Here is a 19,775-nt window from a genome sequence, read left to right as displayed (position 1 = left end):
AACCCACTTGATTACTCCTCCTTCCACAAACATTCAAACCCTGCACCACCGACGAACAGTGGCAGCCGTGTGCACCATCTACAAGATGCACTTCAATAACTCATCAAAATTCCTTAGTCCTTCAAGACCCACGACCACTACCATCTGGGACAAGAGCAGCAAATGCCTGGGAACCCCACCACCTGGAAGTTCCCCTTCAAGTCACTCACCGCCCTGACTTAGAAATATATCGCCGTTTCTTTGCTGTCGCTAGGGAAACTTCTTGGAACACTCTCCCTAACAGCATAGTGGGTTTACCTACAACCTCAAGGATTACAGCAGTTCAAGAAGGCAACTCACCACCACCTTCTGAAGGGCAATACGGATGGGCAATAAATGCTGGCCTAACCAATGATGCCCACATCCCGTAAATGAACAAAAAAAAAATATATATATATATATTGCAATTCACTGCACTTTGTGATAGTCTCCTACTTTACAAATGCCTATTGAATTCATAATCTTAACTCTACTTTCTGGGAAAGATATCAGACTTCCTAATATCAGGGAAGATACATACCACAGGAGAGACAGATTTGTGCACGCAAGTATAGCAAAAATTACCCCCTCGCTCCTCAAGCGAGGAAGGAATGAAACAGTATTCAAAAACCGGCCAAGACATCTACAAAGTGATGAAGAAAAAAATATGTATATTTTCTCAAAACTTTTGCCCACCGTTTCACAGTTCAGACATCGCGTCTCATTAGTGAGTGTTCCTTGGAAGATCTCGTGCACCCAGGTCGGTTCAGGCTTGCTGTTTTCTTCTATTTCATTCGCATTTCCATTCTTCAATTTCCCATTCTGTTTCTCTTGCTTCTTCTCTTCCTGCAAGATGTCAGCGATGGTGTTCAGCAGGTAGTTTAGAAACTCATGTGCATCTTGTTGCATGTAGTTATCAAACAAGTCTGCAGTTAAAAGAAAAATAAATGTAACTGTCAACTTTGACCAACTTCCAAAGGGATTATAGTTTACAGAGCAAGTGAAGGTGACATTACAATAGTACGGCACTGGTCACGTGGCCCTCCATCTCTATACCTGGCTTCCGCTCATACTAACGATGAGGGCAAGTGGGGGAGGAAGTAGAGATTTCCTTACATCCTACTTGTGGTGAAATTATAAATAGCACATTGATGATTTTGCTATGTGAACAAAGGAAATCTTGACTCAACAAATTTTCAAGTTATTCTTGTTTGTCAGACAATAATCCAACTATTTTAGAATAGAAAAATAATAAAGCAGATTTAAATAAAGAGTGAGCTTTGGAGGTTTAGTTCTAGATATTCTATTCTAGCATTAAAAACATAGAAAATAGGAGTGAGAGTAGGCCATTCGGCCCTACGAGTCTGCTCCACCATTCAATATGATCATAACTGATCCTCTCTCAACCCCAAACTCCCACACTCTCCCCTTGCCCCTCGATGCCCGAGTCTAGAAATCTATTTCTTTCTTAAATACATTCAGTGACTTGTCCTCCACAGCTTTCTTTGTGTCAGAGAACTCCACAGGTTCACCACACTCAGTGAAGATGTTTCTCCTGATCTCAGTCCCAAATCCCAAATCCTTAAGACTGTGACCCCTTGTTCTAGACCTTCCTGCCCCCACCACAGGAAACAACATTACTGCTTCCAGTTTGTCCAGCCCTGTCAGGATTGTAAACGTTTCGATCAGATACCCTCTCATTTTTCTAATTTCCAGGCCCAATCAACCCAATCTCTCCTCACATGACACTCCTGCCACCCCAGGAATCAGTCTGGTGAACCTTTGCAGCACTCCCTCTAAAATAATTTCTGAGATAAGGAGACTAAAACTGCGCACATTACTCCAGGTGTGGTCTCACCCAGGCCCTGTACAGCTGCAGTAAGACATCCTTGCTCATGTACTCGAGTCCTCTTGAAATGAAAGCCAATATCCTTTGTCTTCCTAATGACTTGCTTTACCTGCATGCTTGCTTTCAGTGACTGGTTTATGAGGACACCCTTTGGACATCAACATTTCCCAATCCATCACCATTTAAATAATACTCTGCCATTCTGTTTCTCCATCCAAAGTGGATAACTTCACATTTATCCACATTATACAGCATCTGCAAAGTGTTTGCCCACTCATTCAAATTGAGTACATCTTGAATCCTCTTAACATCCTCCTCACCATTTGGGAGGATCAGTTGTTATAATGCTTAACAAATCTGTATATTTGTCATGATGTTATCTCAATCTGTTAGCTTCAGCCTTTTGCAAGTTACTACATTTTTATAGTTTATTTCTGTCCTATTTTCATATGATGTTTTTGTTGAAATGCAATTTCCTCATGACATCTTGGACATTTATTTGCAGGGGTTACTGAGCAGGCAATAGTGGGAGGTATGCTCTACCTTCACTAGAATCTCTCCTCTGGAAGAGAGTTAATGTTCCTGTGGAGGCAAATTCAGCCTTGCAAGAAAGAACTAATGGATCAACAAGGGCCAGTTTAGCTCGGTGGGCTAGACAGCTGGTTTGTGGTGCAGAACAAGGCCAGCAGCGTGGGTTCAATTCCCATACCAGCTCAGGTTATTCATGAAGGCACGCCTTCTCAACCTTGCCCCTCACCCAAGATGTGGTGATCTTCAGGTTAAGCCAGCTCTCCCTCTCAAAGGGGAAAGCAGCCTTCAGTCATCTGGGACTATGACAACTTTGCTTTAGTCCAGGGAGCAGCTTACGTGAGGCAGAGTGCCACTACGAAAGAGGCACACTGTCAACAAAATGTCGAGTTGGGTTGTAATACGTTTGGTTGCATCATCATCATACTTTCACTTGATTCATTGAGGAGCTCATGTGAGAAGGCAAACTGCCCAGGCAGGTGGTGACGTAGTGGTATGGTCACTAGTCTAGTATACCCGGGCTGATGCTCTGGGTTCAAATTCCAAGGCACTCAATAAAAATATGAAACTAAAAGTCTCACATTAAACTATTGTTGGAAAAACCCATCTGGTTCACGAGTGTCCTTTCCAAAAATAAATCTGCCATCCTTAGCCTACGTGTGTTTCCCGATCTCTTAAATGCAACACAGTGGTTAGCACTGCTGCCTCACAGTGCCAGATTCTAGCCTTGAGCGACTGCGTGAACTATCTCCCAGTGTCTTTGTGGGTATCCTCCAGATGCATCCCCACCTAGCTTTGTATCATCAGCAAACTTTGATAGTCTCTTCCAAGTCACTTCATTAATATAGAGAGTGTAAATAGCTGAGATCCCAGACTGATTCTTGCGGCACTCCACGAAGCACAGCCTGCCAATTTAAAAATACCCCACTTATCCCTACTCTTTGCTTCCTGTCTGTCATAAAAGGCACAGTGACATAGTGGTTAGCACTGCTGCCTCACAGAACCAGGGACCAGTGTTCAATTTCAGTCTGTATGGAGTTTGCACGTTCGCCCAATGTCTATGTGGGTTTCCGCCCGATGCTCCAGTTTCCTCCCGCAGTCCAAAGATGTGGAGGTTTGGTGGGGTTACACGGATAAGGTGAGCAAGAGGGCCTGGTAGGGTGTTGTTTCGGAGGGCTGGTGCAGACTCGATGGGTTGAATCGCATCCTTCTGTGCTGCAGGGATTCTATGAAATGGCCTAGCAAGTCACTCATTTTAAGGGCAATTAGGGATAGACAAAATAAATTCTGACCCAGCCAGTAACATCCAATAAAAAATAATCAGGTACCCAATTAAACTGTTGTTTGTCTAAACAACAAGAGAGGTTTCTGCCTGCAATATCAGAGGGTGCAGAGGAAACAATATATATATTTATGCCAGATAAAAGCACTCTCCGCATATCAAATCATATACCAGGATCCCAGCTTGTGTGCTTTAAAAGTTCATTTGCTCTCTTTTCTTTTTTGTTAATAGTTGTGACTATTATATGCAGCTGTTGTTGCCTCGAGTTCAAAGAAAAATCTAGTAACCCAGTGCAAGTGTTAATTTAATACTTGCACTTTAACATAAAACTGGACGAGGACTTCCGGTTGCGGCTATGCGGAGCTAAGCCGCACGTTCGGCAGCTCCCGCTTTAAAAGGACTTGTGGGAATCAGCCCCAAACGGCGCTGATTCGACGATTCCCGGTGGATAAAGGGGTCTGGAGTAAAACCCCCCGGGATTTATGGTTCGGACTCGAAGTGGGGCGAGGAGAAAAACGGCAGCAGCTCCCCTGGAAAAGCGGGGGAAGGTGGACAAAATGGCGGCCGGTGGAGCCCCTGAGGAGTGGAGGCAGTGGGCGGAGGAGCAGCAGGCAGCCCTTCTGCGCTATTTCACGGAGCTGAAAGGGGAATTGTTGGAATCCCTGAAGGTGACGACAAGTAAGCTGCTGGAGACCCAGACAACCCAGGGGGTAGCGATACTTGAGTTGCAGCAGCAGGCCTCTGAGCGCGAGGAGGAGGTTTCGGCCCTCGTGGGGAAGGTGGAGATACACGAGGCACTTCATAAAAAGTGGCAAGATCTGTTTGAGGAGATGGAGCTTCGGTCACGGAGGAAGAACCTGCGGATCCTGGGCCTTGAGGAGGGCTGGAGGGGTCGGACCTGCCGGCCTATGTGGCCGTGATGTTGAACTCGCTGGTGGGGGCAGCATCCTTCCATCTGCCCCTGGAGCTGGAGGGGGCCCATAGAGTGCTGGCCAGGCGGCCTAAGGCGAATGAACACCCGCAGGCGGTGCTGGTGCGGTTCCATCAGTTCAGCGACCGGGAGTGTATTCTCCGATGGGCCAAGAAGGTGAGGAGCAGTAAGTGGGAGAATTCGGTAGTGCGTATCTACCAGGATTGGAGTGCGGAGGTGGCCAAGCGGAGGGCCGGGTTTAACCGGACGAAGGCGGTGCTCCATGGAAAGCAGGTGAAGTTCGGCATGTTGCCGCCTGCGCGCCTGTGGGTCACCTACAAGGACCGGCATCACTACTTTGAGTCCCCGGAGGAAGCGTGGGCCTTTGTGCAGGCTGAAAAGCTGGACTTGAACTAGAGATTGGGGGCTGTGGGAGTTTTTCTATTCTATTCATGTATCATTGTTTATACTGTAGCGGGTTATTCTGTTTGTTTTTGTTTTTTCTCTCGCTTTCGGACGATGTGGGTTATGGTTCTGTGTTCTAAGGGGGGTACTGGGGTTTGTAGTTGATCTGTGTCTTTGTTTGTATGGAGTTGGTGGTTGGGTTGGGACTGCGGTTTGGGAGCTGCGTTGGTGGGGTGGGGCAGTGTGAAAGCGCGGGCTTTTCTCTGGTTTCCCACGCTGCGGGACGAGGGGGTGGAGCTGGTGGCTAGGGGCGTGGCTATTAGACCGGGTTTCCCGCGCTGAAGCGGCGCCCAGGAGCTGATGCAGGGGAGGAGGGGGGACCTCATATCGGGAGGGGTCGGAGTTAGAGTGGGAGCTGCCGGGGTCAGCAGAAGTCAGCTGGCTCACGGGAGTACAGTGGAGGGAGAGTCGCGGCTAGGAGGGGTCCTAGCCAGGGGGGGATACCGTGTTGATGATTGGCCAGGGAGGAGTTCGGGGGGGGGGGGGGGGGGGGGGGGGGGGGGGGTGAGGTTCTATCGCCGTGGGAAACGGGCCGAATGGGTGATGGCCAGGGGCGAGCAGTCGATGGGCTATGGCTAGTCGACGGGGGAGGGGGGCGGGGTGCCCCCTGATCCGGCTGATTACGTGGAACGTGAGGGGGTTGAATGGGCCGGTTAAGCGGGCCCGGGTGTTTGCGCATCTGAAGGGGCTGAAGGTGGACGTGGCCATGCTCCAGGAGACCCACCTGAAGGTGGCGGACCAGGTCCGTCTGAGGAAGGGGTGGGTGGGGCAGGTTTTCCACTCGGGGCTCGACTCGAAGAACCGGGGGGTGGCGATCCTGGTGGGGAAGAGGGTGGCCAGTTTGAGGCGTCTGAGGTTGTGGCTGATAGTGGCGGCAGATATGTGATGGTGAGCGGTAAGCTGCAGGGGGAGAGGGTGGTGTTGGTTAATGTGTACGCCCCAAATTGGGATGATGCTGGTTTCATGAGGCGTATGTTGGACCGCATTCCTGGCCTGGAGGTGGGGGGGCTTGATCATTGCGGGGGGGGGGGGGGGTGCTGGATCCCCTACTGGATCGTTCTAGTTCAAAGACAGGCAGGAGGCCAGTGGCGGCCAAGGTATTGAGGGGGTTTATGGACCAGATGGGAGGAGTGGATCCCTGGAGGTTCGGGAGGCCGAAGGCTCGGGAGTGCTCCTTTTTCTCCCATGTGCACAGGGTTTATTCCTGCATTGATTTCTTTGTTCTGAGCAGGGGACTGGTCCCGAGGGTGGAGGAGGCCGAATATTCGGCTATCGCGATTTCGGATCACGCTCCGCATTGGGTTGTTCTGGAGATGGGGGAGGTGCGGGACCAGCGCCCGCTTTGGCGTCTGGACGTGGGGTTGTTGGCTGATGAGGTGGTGTGTAGGAGGGTTCGGGGATGTATCGAGAGGTACCTCGAGGTCAATGATACTGGGGAGGTCCAGGTGGGGATGGTGTGGGAGGCTCTGAAGGCAGTGATTAGTGGGGAGCTGATCTCCATCCGAGCCCATAGGGAGAGGGGGGAGAGGGAGAGACTGGTGGAGGAGCTGTTGAGTGTGGATAGGAGGTACGCGGAGGCCCCGGAGGAGGGATTGTTGGGGGAACGGCGTAGCTTGCAGGCCAAGTCTGATTTATTGACCACCAGAAAGGCGGAGACACAGTGGAGGAAGGCGCAGAGAGCAGTCTATGAGTATGGAGAGAAGGTGAGCAGGATGCTGGCGCACCAGCTGCGTAAGCGGGACGCGGCTTGAGAGATTGGTGGAGTGAAGGATAGAGATGGGAATGTGGTGCGGCAGGGGGCAGAGGTCAATGAGGTCTTTAGGGACTTCTATAGGGAACTGTACCGGTCGGAGCCGCCGGCGGTGGGAGGGGGAATGGAGAATTTTTTGGACAGGCTCCGATGTCCAAGGGTGTAGGAGGAGCAGGTGGAGGGACTGGGGGCGCCGATCGAGTTGGAGGAGCTGGTCAGTGGGATTGGCCACATGCAGTCGGGGAAGACGCCGGGACCGGATGGGTTCCCGGGTGAATTTTATAAGAAATATGCGGACCTGCTGGGCCCCCTGTTGGTCAGGGCTTTTAACGAGGCATGGGAGGGGGGTGTTCTGCCCACGACGATGTCTCGGGCACTAATCTCCCTGATCCTGAAGCGTGATAAGGACCCCTTGCAGTGCGGTTCATACAGGCCGATTTCACTGCTGAATGTAGACGCCAAGTTGCTGGCGAAGATCTTGGCCACTAGAATAGAGGACTGTGTGCCGGGGGTGATACATGACGATCAGACGGGTTTTGTGAAGAGGAGGCTGCTGAACACTAACGTGCGAAGGCTGCTAAATGTGATAATGATGCCGGCAGCAGAAGGAGAGGTGGAGATTGTGGTGGCATTGGATGCGGAGAAGGCCTTTGACAGGGTTGAGTGGGGGTACTTGTGGGAGGTGTTGGAAAGGTTCGGGTTTGGGGTGGGGTTTATTAAATGGGGGAGGTTGCTGTACGAGGCCCCGATGGCGAGTGTAGCGACAAATGGGAGGAGGCCCGAGTACTTCAGGCTCCACCGTGGGACGAGGCAGGGGTGCCCGCTGTCCCCCTTGCTTTTTGCGCTGGCAATAGAGCCTCTTGCCATGGCTCTCAGGGAGTCGAGGAGGTGAAGGGGTTTGGTGCGGGGGGGGGGGGGGGGGAGGAGCACCGAGTGTCGCTGTATGCGGACAACTTGCTGTTGTATGTAGCAGACCCGGTGGGGGGAATGCCGGAGGTGATGCAGATTCTTGCGGAGTTCAGGAGTTTCTCGGGATATAAATTGAACCTGGGCAAGAGTGAACTGTTTGTCGTGCACCCGGGAGATCAGGAGGAGGGGATTGGTAGGCTCCCGCTAAAAGAGGGCAGTGAGGAGTTTTAAGTACCTGGGGGTTCAGGTGGCTAGGAGCTGGGGGACTCTGCACAAGCTCAATTTTACTAGGTTGGTGGAGCAGATGGAGGAGGAATTTAAAAGGTGGGACATGCTGCCGTTGTCGTTGGTGGGTAGAGTACAGTCCGTTGAAATGACGGTGCTCCCAAGGTTTTTGTTTTTGTTTCAGTGCCTCCCCATTTTCGTTCCGAGGGCCTTTTTTAGGAGGGTGAACAGCAGCATTCTGGGATTTGTTTGGGCGCACGGGACTCCGAGGGTAAGGAGGGTCTTTTTGGAGCGGGGCAGGGATCGAGGGGAGCTGGCGCTGCCCAACTTCTCTGGGTACTATTGGGCGGCTAATGTCTCGATGGTACGCAAGTGGGTAATGGAGGGGGAGGGGGCAGCATGGAAAAGGATGGAGATGGCGTCCTGCGGAGGCACGAGCCTGAAGGCACTGGTAACGGCTCCGTTGCCGCTCCCTCCAACGAGGTACACCACGAACCCTCAAAATTTGGGGGCAGTGAAGGCGATACAGGGGGGAAGTGGGGGGCTCGGTGGAGGCCCCGCTGCGGGGGAACCACCGGTTTGTCCCAGGGAACATGGATGGCGGGTTCCTGGGGTGGCACAGGGCAGGCATTAGGAAGTTGGGAGACCTGTTTATTGACGGGAGGTTCGCGAGCCTTGGTGAACTGGAGGAGAAGTTTGAGCTCCCCCCGGGGAATATGTTCAGGTACCTTCAGGTCAAGGCGTTTGCTAGGCGCCAGGTGGAGGGGTTCCCTTTGTTGCCCCCGTGGGGGGTAAGGGATAGGGTGCTTTCGGGGGTTTGTGGGTTGGGGATGGGAAGGTGTCTGACATCTATCAGGTAATGCAGGAAGTGGGGGACGTGTCGGTAGAGGAGCTGAAGGCTAAGTGGGAGGTGGAGCTGGGGGAACAGATTGAGGAGGGGACGTGGGCGGACGCCCTGGAGAGGGTGAACTCCTCCTCTTCATGTGCGAGGCTTAGTCTCATCCAGTTCAAGGTGCTGCACCGGGCCCACATGTCCGGATCTAGGATGAGTAGGTTCTTTGGGGGCGAAGACAGATGCGTCAGGTGTTCGGGGAGTCCAGCGAACCATGCCCATATGTTCTGGGCATGCCCGGCACTGGAGGAGTTCTGGAAGGGGGTGGCGGGGACGGTGTCGAGGGTGGTGGGATCCAGGGTCAAGCCAGGTTGGGGACTCGCGATATTTGGGGTTGGGGTGGAGCCGGGAGTGCAGGAGGCGAAAGAGGCCGATGTCTTGGCCTTTGCGTCCCTAGCAGCCCGGCGGAGGATCTTGCTGCAGTGGAAAGATGCGAGACCTCCGAGTGTGGAGACCTGGATTAATGACATGGCGGGTTCATTAAGTCGGAAAGGGTCAAGTTCGCCCTGAGGGGGTCGATACAAGGGTTCTTTAAGAGGTGGCAGCCTTTCCTCGACTTTCTGGCTCAACGATAAGGTACTAGGTCAGCAGCAGCAGCAACCGGGGGGGGGGGGGGGGGGGGGGGGGGTTTGTTATATGCGTTGTTACGGGGTATGTCCGGGGGGGTGTTTATTATTATTATTGTATTGTTTTGTTGATATGTATTTTTCAAAAAATTTCAATAAAAAAATTTTTTTTTTTTTTTTTTAAACATAAAACTGGACATAACCGAGTGAAGATGCCAAAAAAACACTGACATCTCTAGAAATTTACCCCAGAATTTGATTTTTTTCCAACAATAGGATAGGTAACAATATACAACAACATGGAGTGAAGATGAACAACATAATTATTTATACAATTGTGAGGTATATTCCCCTTGATATGCATCATCTTTCGGTCTAATATAACAACAGCTTTTACGCAAATATCACACAAGAAGAAAATTACCTTCAGGCTTTTCTTAAAATCTTAATACCTACAGTATGACATCACATAATGTGGGTGTAAAAACTATGGAAAATGGATTGACTTGAGCCAGTGAAAACTAAAATTTGTAGCAAATAAACATTCAGAATACATATAATTTTGCCGCACAACTCACCATTCTCTTTACGCAATCTGGAAATGAATTTCTTCGGAGGAATCACACCAACTTTTTTCTTCTGGGTTGCAATGCTATGGAAGAGGTCGGCTAGACAAATCAACAGATTTTCCTTCTTCTTCTGCTGTGCCTTGTATGCAAGTACATTCTCTCGAAATGGTCGGCAGAAGTAGAGCGCTTGCAACACAGAGTTACAATAGCAGGTGTTCCCAAACTAACACAGCAAGATACATTCAGCATTAAGACGATTAAAATCTAAAATGTTCCTTCATTCAAAATATATTTTGTTTTCAGTCAACCACAAGGGGAATATTAGCTTAAAAGAATCTCAACATTTTTCATTGAATCACACTTATATTTCATACCACACTATAGTTAAAGCCATACATTTTGATTTCAACATGGACTGCCTCAAATTCACATTTGACCAAAACTGCATCGTACAGAGCTTGGCAAGCTTGAAATAGATGGTTCTTTTTTTTTTAAATTAAAAACACCAGTTCTATACGCCATCAGTCATTTACTCCACAATCTGGACGATGTGACATAAAAGGAATTAAAACCTTTCATCTACAAAATGAACCACAAGGAAACCTTGCTACCTTTTTTCAGGGCAGAACATTTTAAAGTATTTAACTTCCTGCAGTTCTGACCAGGTTTTCTTATCTGGACATGGGTTTATTCATAAACCAACAGGTATATAGGAGTAGAAAAGGCCATAACTGGATGCTGGAAATCTGCCCCCTCTTCAGAGAGTAGCTTTTGACAATTATTCTACTGTTGGGTCCTTCAGACCCAACTTTCATTTCTTCCATTTGGCCCTTTCCCATTCCCTTTTGCCTTAAACCATTGTTTCCCCGCCCCCTCCAAATCCCTCCAGTTTTTCACCCCATCAGCGTTTCCCTCCTCCTTCCTTTTCTCACGTTCTGCTAAAAGGTCAGCAAACTGAGACATCAGGTGTTTCTCTCTCCCAGGTGATGCCTACCCAGTTGAGCATTTCTAGTATTTTCTCTTTTAATCTACAGGAGTTGATGGGAAGTGATCTGGTAAATGGAGTTTTAAAAATATATATTTTTATTAGTTTTTGAATTGGATTTTAACAACACTGCACAAAGACAAAAGAATAAAAAATATACAAACAGAAAAATAATACGACAGAGTATTCAGGTATGAATACATAGGAATTTTAGGCACTAAGGCAGAAGCGGGATTGAGAATCTAGTGTGTGACAATTACTCTGCTGCTGTAGAGCCAGTTTTATCATGCTACTAAAATACACAGGCTTGTGCATTTTAAACATTAGTTAAATGCTTGTGTTTACACGAATAAACACTAGGGAACAGGATTTCAACTGGACTATTTCTTGTAATATTAGTGCCACGTGGACAAAAATCATGTCAAATAAGCTCAGATGAATGAGGAATTTTAAACTCATGAATTACATCCAAAATTACCTCTCTACAATCTTTTACACCAGTTTTGGATTCAGTGTTTCCTTGATCAGGCCGCATTTACATACCGACCACACTACCCCAGGTCACAATTGAGCGGTTCCAGTGAAAGTGCTGGTTTAGGAGGCTATTCAAATTGCACTCATTTACTTAAGCACACAGGCACTAGTAAGCATTTTTTTAAATTTCAGTAGACCAATGAAGTATTGATGATTCCATACAGCTTTTAAAACTCACTCATAGTAGAAGTGCTCACAAGAGGAGTGGTTGAGGACTCTGGGTCTTGTACTTGTTGGGAGCTTAGAACGATGATAGGAGGGGTCTTATTGAAACTTACAGGATACTGAGGCCTAGATAGAGTAGACATGGAGAGGATATTCCAATAGTAGGAAAAACTTGAATCAGAGGGCACAGCCTCAGACTGAAGGGACGATCCTTTAAAACGGAGATGAGGAGGAATTTCTTCAGCCAGAGGGTGGTGAATCTGTGGAACTCTTTGCCGCAGAAGGAAGCGGAGGCCAAATCAGTGTCCTTAACACACAGATAGACAGGTTCTTGATTAATAAAGGGGATGAGGGGTTATGGGGAGAAGGCAGGAGAATGGGGATGAGAAAAACGGCAGCCATTATTGAATGGCGGAGCACACTCGATGGGCCGAGTGACCTAATTCTGCTCCTATGTCTTATGGACCAACACTGGAGACACGTAATAAATGCTTTTGTTGCAAATAAATTTATTTTAGGAACATATTCCCCAACAAGTCCATGTGACATCTCATGTGGGGGGAGAGAGTTGGCATGTCCTACTTTTACTGGTGCTACTTGCTTTCCATTATCAGCTGACAATACTGCTAGCCAGCTGTGTAAATGCCAAATGTCCCCAATGCTACACAGCCTCTTTTGTTTTATTTACTTTGGTTTTATTTTCATTTTTTCCACAGGACGTGGATGTCATTTGCTCGACCAGCGTGTGTTGCCCATCACTAATTGCCCTCGAGAAAGTGATGAGCTGCCTTCTTGGAACCGCTGCAGTCCATGTGTGGGTACACCCACAGCGCTGTTAGGGAGGGAGTTCCAAGTTTTGACCCAGCAGAGGTGGAATTGCAGGTGATGCATCTGGCACCGTCGTGTTTCTAAGTGATAAAGGCTACGAGTTTGGAAATTGTTTTCGAATGAACCTTGGCGAGTTGCTGCAGTGCATCTTGTAGGGGTACACACAGCTGCCACTTTGTATCATGGAGGGAGGGAATATTGTTTGGCACTGGAGTGCCAATCAAGCAGATAACTTTGCCCTGGATGGTGTTGAGCTTTTGGAGTGTTGCTGGAATTGCACTCATCCAGGCAAGTGGAGAGTATTCCATCACACTCCTGACTTGTGCTTTGCAGATGGTCAAAAGGCTTTTGGGAGACAGAAGGAATAACTTGCTGCAGAATTCCCAACCTTTAAAATGCTCTTGTGGCCACAGTATATACATATGACTAGTCCAGTTCCGTTATTGGTCCATGGTAACCACCAAGTAACTGATGCTTGGGATTCAATGATGGTAACACCACCGAATGACATGGAGAGATGGTTAGATTCTCTCTTGTTGGAAATAGTCATTGCCTGACACTTGTGGCTGAATGTTACTTTCCACTTATCAGTCCAAGTCTGGCTATTCCCAGGCCTGCTTCAGTATCTAAGTCGTCACCGTGAATGGTATTAACACTGCAATTGTCAGCGAACATCCCACTTGACCTTATGGTGGAGGGAAGGTCATTGATGAAGCAGTTGAAAATGCCTGGGCCCTGCAGTGATGTCCTGGATCTGAGATGATTGACCTCCAATAATCACAACCATCTCCCTTTGCACCAGGTATGACTCAAACCAAGGACAGCACGGTGGCGCAGTGGGTAGCACTGCAGCCTCATAGCGCCGAGGTCCCAGGTTCGATCTCGGCACTGGTCACTGTTCGTGTGGAGTTTACACATTCTCCCCGTGTTTGCATGGGTTTCGCCCCCACAACCCAAAGATGTGCAGGGTAGGTGGATTGGCCATGTTAAATTGCCCCTTAATTGGAAAAATGAATTGGTCACTCTTAAATTTTAATAAAAAAGGTATGACTCAAACCAGTGGAGTTTCTCTCCCTCCCAGATGCCCATTGTCTCCAGTTTTGTGAGGCTCTTTGATGCCATACTGGATCAAATCTGCCTTGGTGTCAAGGTCAGCCGCTACTTCTGGAGTTCAGCCGTTTTGACCATGTTTGGACCAAGTGGTCATGAGGTCAGGAGCACAGTGGGCATGGAGGAATCCAAACTGAGTATCAGAGAGTAGGTTTATGTTGAACTTAAGTGCTGCTTGGTAGCACTTGATGTCACTTTGCTGATGATCAAGAGTGGACTGATGAGGCAGTAGTTGGCTGGGATTTCTCCTGCTGTAGCTTCACTTGGAAGGAATTGAAGTGGCTGAAGACTGGCATCAGTGATGCTGGAGACCGAGATGGATAATCCACTCGGCACTTCTGGCTGAATGGTTGCAAATGCTTCATCCTAGTCTTTTGCACTGATGTGCTGCACTGCCCCATCGTTGAGGATGGGGATATTTGCGGAGCCTCCTCCTCCAGTTGGTTAGTTATTTTCACCATTCATGGCTGATGTGGCAGGGCTGCAGAGCTTATATGAGATCTATTGGTTATGGGAATCACCATGCCTGTCACATGCAGTTTGACATGCTAGTCCTGTATTGTCACTGGTTGACACCTCATTTTTTTGGTACACCTGGTGCTGCTCCTGGCATGCCCTCCTGCACTCTTCATTGAACCAGGTTAAACCCCTGGGTTGGTGATAGAGTGGAGCAAGGCCATGAGTTTACAGATTGCAGCTGAATACAGTTCTACTGCTGCTGATGGCCAACAGTGCCTCATGGATGCCAAGTTTTGAGTTGCTCGATCTGTTCAAATCTATCCCATTTAGAACTGTGGTACTGCCACACATAATAATGGGTCTTTTTCTCGACATGGACTGGGCGATGGTCACTCCTACTAATACTGTCATGAGCAGATGCATCTACGACAGATAGATTGGTGAGGGTTTTTCCCCTCTCGTTGGTTCTCTCACCAACACCTGCAGACCCAGTCTAACAGCTATTTCCTTGAAGACTCAGCCAGTTCAGTCAGTAGTGGTATACCAAGCCACTCTGGGATTGACATTGCAACTAGTCTGTGGAAGAGCGCTCCCAATTTTAGCACTAACCCCAGATGTTAGGAAGGAGATCTAGATTTTTGCAGGATTCATAGGACTAGGTATGCTTTGAGGTGCTTAGGTCAATGTTGGATGGCCTGTGGTTTCATTTATTTTTGCCTTTGGAGCAACAGGCCTTCAGGCACATGGAGACACCATGGCACTAATTACTAATGAACCAAACTATCAGCTATGGGAGAATAGCTCTACTGCCTTGTTCCAGAGAGGTGAAAACTAAGAGAGTAAACACTGACAGACTAACCTTGAGTGCAGCCCAAAGGCGGACTGATGTTTAAATATGTCATCTTTTCAGTTGCTCCTACAACCAACTTTGTGCCATATGTTGCGCTTTGTATTTCTTTGGATTCAACTGGGGAGATGAAGAAGGCAATCCTGACGTTTGAGCAGCCTGGAGTCTCCATACATTTCGCCCAGGTTTGCGCCCTGGACAGAATAGTCCAGTATCACTGCAGAGCATTAACAGTACACTAGAGACAACACTTACAAGTGATAAACGAAGCGCAATTGATGTAGAGAATGGGTGGTCTGTCTCTGGTGGTGGGAGGGACCATTGTGTCCCACTGGTCAGCCACCACCCACCTCAGGTCAGGCAGACAGACTCTAAATAGCAAGGTGCTGACCCAACACAATCCATCTGCTTCAGTGGGTACTTAGAGCTTAGCGTCTGAGCACAACAAAGTATGTAAAGATAAAAAGATTGACAAAAATGAATGCAAGTCCCTTACAGTCGGAAACGGGGGAATTCAGAACGGGGAACAAAGAAATGGCTGAGGAACTAAATTCATACTTTGCTTCTGTCTGCACGAAGGAAGACATGAATAATGTACCCGAAGTCCTGAGAAACACAAGTTTTAGTGAAGAGCTGAAGGAAATCAGTTTTAGTAAAGAAATGGTTTTGGGGAAATTAATGGGATTGAAGGTGAAAAAATATACAGGGTCAGATAATCAGATAACATGGTTTAATACCAGGAATATTAACGGTAAAACAGATGAGTTCAGGGCAATGATTGACATGTTTCTTTAGGGTTTTGGCCAAGGGTGGTACATGACGGTACAGGCTCAGAGGGCCGAAGGGCCTGTTCCTGTGCTGTATTGTTCTTTATATAATAATGATATAACAGCTATCACAGAGAAATGGTTGAGTGAGGGACAGGATTGGCAGCTCAACATCCCAGGATATAGAATCGTCAGGCAAGACAGAGGAAGGGGTAAAAGAGGAGGTGGCATTGCATTATCAGTTAATGGAGGCAGTTACTGCAGTAAAGAGAGATAATATCTTGGAGGGGGCATCAAATGAAGCTTTGTGGGTAGAGCTTAGGAACAAAAAAAAGGGACAGCTACGTTGTTAGGTGTTTATTATAGAGCCCCAGATAGTCAGCAGGAAATTGAGGAACAAATATGAGCGCAATTCGGGGGGGGGAGGAGGAGGAGAGAGAAGAATAATAAGAGGGTAATTATATTAGATGATTTCAACTTTCCCAAAATTAATTGGGATAGCCATCATGTTAAGGGCTGAGAAGAAATGGAGTTCTTAAAAATGTATACAGGAGAAGTTTTTAGCTCAATTTGTAGAGAATCCAACAAGGGATGGTGCAGTGCTGGACCCAATTCTGAATGAAGCTGGACAGGTGGTTGATGTGTTGGTAGGGGAGCATTTTGGCGATAGCGACCACAACATGGTTTAATTGAACAAGTAATGAACAAGTTGCAAAAAAAAGGTTTTGCAAAAGGGGGAAGAGTAGATTTTAACAAAGTAAGGCAGGATCTGGCCAAGATAGACTGGAAAAAGAGTTGCTTTTGGGAAATCTACAAAAGAGCAGTTTGGGGTGGGGGGGGCATTCAAAGATGAAATAGGGAGGGTACAAGCCCAATATGTCCCTTCTAGGGTAATAGGAAGGTGTAAAAAACCCAGAAAACCATGGATGACCAGAGACATTTAGGATACGATAAGAAGGAAAACAGAGGCTTTTAACAAGTATAAGGGGAGCAAGTCAGCACAGGCAATAGCGGAGTACAGAAAGTGCAGGATGAAGCTTAAGAAATCAACTAGGAGAGCAAAGAGGGGATATGACAAAGCTCTGGCTGGTAAAAGTTGGGAAAACCTCAAGATATTCTATAAGTATATCAATGGGAAGAGGATAACCAAGGAAAGAGTAGGGTCCATTAAGGGGGGAATCTGTGGGTGGAGTCACAGGACATTGGTAGGGTGTTGAATGAATATTTCACATCTGTCTTCATCCAAGAGAATAAGGAGCTAGTTATGGAATTCAGGGAGAGAGTTTGAGAGGTTCTTGAGCAAATTGTCCTAGGGAATAATAAGGTATTGACAGGCTTAAAAAAGTGAACAAATCTCTAGGTCCGGATGAATTGGGAGAGGCGAGGGAGGAGATTGCCGTGGCTCTGACCCACATTTTTAATTCCTCTCTGGCCACAGAGGAGGTGCCAGAGGACTGGAGAACAGCGAATGTGGTCCTACTATTTAAGAAAGGTTGCAGACCGGTGAGTCTCATGTCAATGGTTGGGAAACTACTGGAGAAGATTCTGAAGGAGAATCTATCTCCACTTGGAGAAGCAAGATTTAGATCAGCATGGCTTTGTCAGAGGGAGGTCATGCCTAACAAATTTGCATTTTTTGAGCACGTAACCGAGTGTATAGATGAGGGTAGTGCAGTTGATATGGTTTAAATGGTCCCAGTGTCTGCGTGGGTTTCCTCCGGGTGCTCCTGTTTCCTCCCACAAGTCCCGAAAAACGTGCTTGTTAGGTGAATTGAACATTCTGAATTCTCATTCTGTGTACCCGAACAGGTGCCGTAGTGTGGCGACAAGTGGATTTTCACAGTAACTTAATCGCAGTGTCAATGTAAGCCTACTTGTGACAATAATAAAGATTATTATTATTAAGGAAGTGGCCCTAGAAATAGTAGATCCATTGGTGATCATTTTCCAGAATTCTTTGGACTCTGGAATGGTTCAAACAGATTGGAGGGAAGCTAATATAAGCCCACTATTCAAAAAGGGAGAGAGAGAGAAAACAGGGGAGACAGAACTAACTATAGACCAGTGAGCCTAATGTCAGTAGTGAGGAAGTTGTTAGAGTCTATTATCATGGATTTCACAGCACAGCATTTGGAAAGCAGTGGTATAAATCGGATAAAGGGCAGCACACAGTTCCAGAATCCCATGTTCGATTCCCGGCTTGGGTCACTGTCTGTGCAGAGTCTGCACGTTCTCCCAGTGTCTGCGTGGGTTTCCTCCCACAGTCCAAAGATGTGCAGGTTAGGTGGATTGGCCATGATAAATTGCCCTTAAGTGTCCAAAAAAAAAGGTTAGGTGGGGTTACTGGGTTACGGGGCAAGGGTGGAAGCGTGGGCTTAAGTGGAGTGCTCTTTCCAAGGGCTGGTGCAGACTCAATGGGCCGAATGGCCTCCTTCTGCACCATAAATTCTATGATTCTTTAAAGATGTAACTAGTTGACCAGGAAGAGTTGGTAGGTGTGGTTTATTTAGACTTTCAGAAGGCTTTCAACAAGGTCTCACATAGATTACTATGTAAGGTTAAAGCACATGGGATTGCGGGTAGTGTCTGGAGATGAATAGAAAGCTGGTTAGCAGACAGGAAGCAGGATTGGAATAAATGGATCTTTTTTTCCGATTGACAGGCAGTGACTACTGGGGTTCCACTGGGATTTGTGCTAGGACCGCAACTGTTCACATGATATATTAATGATTTGGTCGAGGGAAGTAAATGTATTATCTCCAAATTTGCAGATTATACAAAGTTGGATGGGAGGATGCAGAGAGGCTTCAGCGTGATTTGGACAGGCTGAGTGAGTGAGCATATGCAGTATAATAAATGTGAGGCTATCCACTTTTGTAGAAAAATAGGAAGACAGATTATTATTTGAATGGGTGTAAATTGAGAGGTGGATTGTCAGCAAGACCTTGGCGACCTCATGCATCAGTCATTGAAAGTCATAGATCATAGAATTTATAGTGCAGGAGGCTATTCGGACCATCGAGTCTGCACCAGACCTTTGAAAGAGCACCCCATTTAAGCCCACACTTCCAACCTATCCCCGTAACCCAATAACCTCACCTAATCTTTTGGACACTAAGGGGCAATTTAGCATGGCCAATCCACCTAACCCGCACATTTTTGGATTGTGGAAGGAAATGTGCTATGTTGGCTTTCATAGCGGGAGGATTTGAGTAGAGGAACAGGGATGTTTTACTACAATCGTATAGGACATTGGTGAGGCCGCACCTGGAGAGTGTGCAGTTTTGGTGTCCTTATCTGAGGAAGGATGTTCTCGGGGGGGGCCTCCTGCTTCTATTTTCTGTGTATGTTTCTCAGTGGACTGAATCCAACGCACCAGGCAAACAAGCTTAACAAATAAAATGTCATCTCTCAATTAGCAAGGTGCACGTGCACAGGACTAACAGAGGACTTGCAGTTGGTCGATAACACATATAGGATCGCAGTGACTGAAAGGCTGAATATCAACCCATCATCCCTTCAGGAGCCTAGGCTCACAGAGTGACCACAGAAAGAAAAACATTAAACATTCATGTGGCAGAGGAATAGAGGAAACACATGAGAAAGGTATAGGCTTCGATGCAAGGAACTTGCTACACTCTGATAGAGCCCCCTCACAATTAGTTCAAAATGTGGTCTCTCCATTCATCTCTCAACTCAAATAGAGCCAGTTCACCTCATGAGTATCCATGCTCCAATGCTGTGGTCCATTAGAAAGGCAAAAGAACAGCTCTGAGGAGCTTGGCAGTCCCATCAGGAGATTCCCCAGTCAGAATACCTTTGCCTACTGACGGATCTCAATGAAAGAGCAGACACGGACCATGAGACATGGCCCTCCTGCCTCGGGCATCATGGCTTACAAAAGATAAATGAATGCAAAAGATAAATGAGAACGGACAGAAACTGCTTGAACTTTGCTGCTGCCACAAGCTTTGTTTAACTAATACTTTCTTCCAGAACAAACAATGACATAAGGTGTCCTGGAAATGAAAATCGCTTATTGTCACGAGTAGGCTTCAATGAAGTTACTGTGAAAAGCCCCTAGTCGCCACATTCCGGCGCCTGTCCGGGGAGGCTG

At 47.5% G+C, this 19,775-nt stretch overlaps 1 protein-coding gene across 3 annotated transcripts in view; it reads right to left on the bottom strand.

The window, feature by feature from the left end:
- usp46 (ubiquitin specific peptidase 46) overlaps window positions 1-19,775 on the bottom strand; it is a 94,679-nt gene that overhangs the window by 35,880 nt on the left and 39,024 nt on the right. For all 3 annotated transcript variants that reach the window (XM_038791191.1, XM_038791193.1, XM_038791192.1), the window contains 2 exons: window positions 9,973-10,186; window positions 715-944 (listed from right to left, as the gene is read on the bottom strand). In XM_038791191.1, the coding sequence (XP_038647119.1) occupies window positions 715-944; window positions 9,973-10,186 (444 nt within the window). The remainder of the gene's footprint in view (window positions 1-714; window positions 945-9,972; window positions 10,187-19,775) is intronic.

This window comes from Scyliorhinus canicula, chromosome 3 (genome assembly GCF_902713615.1).
Source record: "Scyliorhinus canicula chromosome 3, sScyCan1.1, whole genome shotgun sequence".
Taxonomy (NCBI): domain Eukaryota; kingdom Metazoa; phylum Chordata; class Chondrichthyes; order Carcharhiniformes; family Scyliorhinidae; genus Scyliorhinus; species Scyliorhinus canicula.
This window is presented reverse-complemented; position numbering and strand designations above follow the sequence as displayed.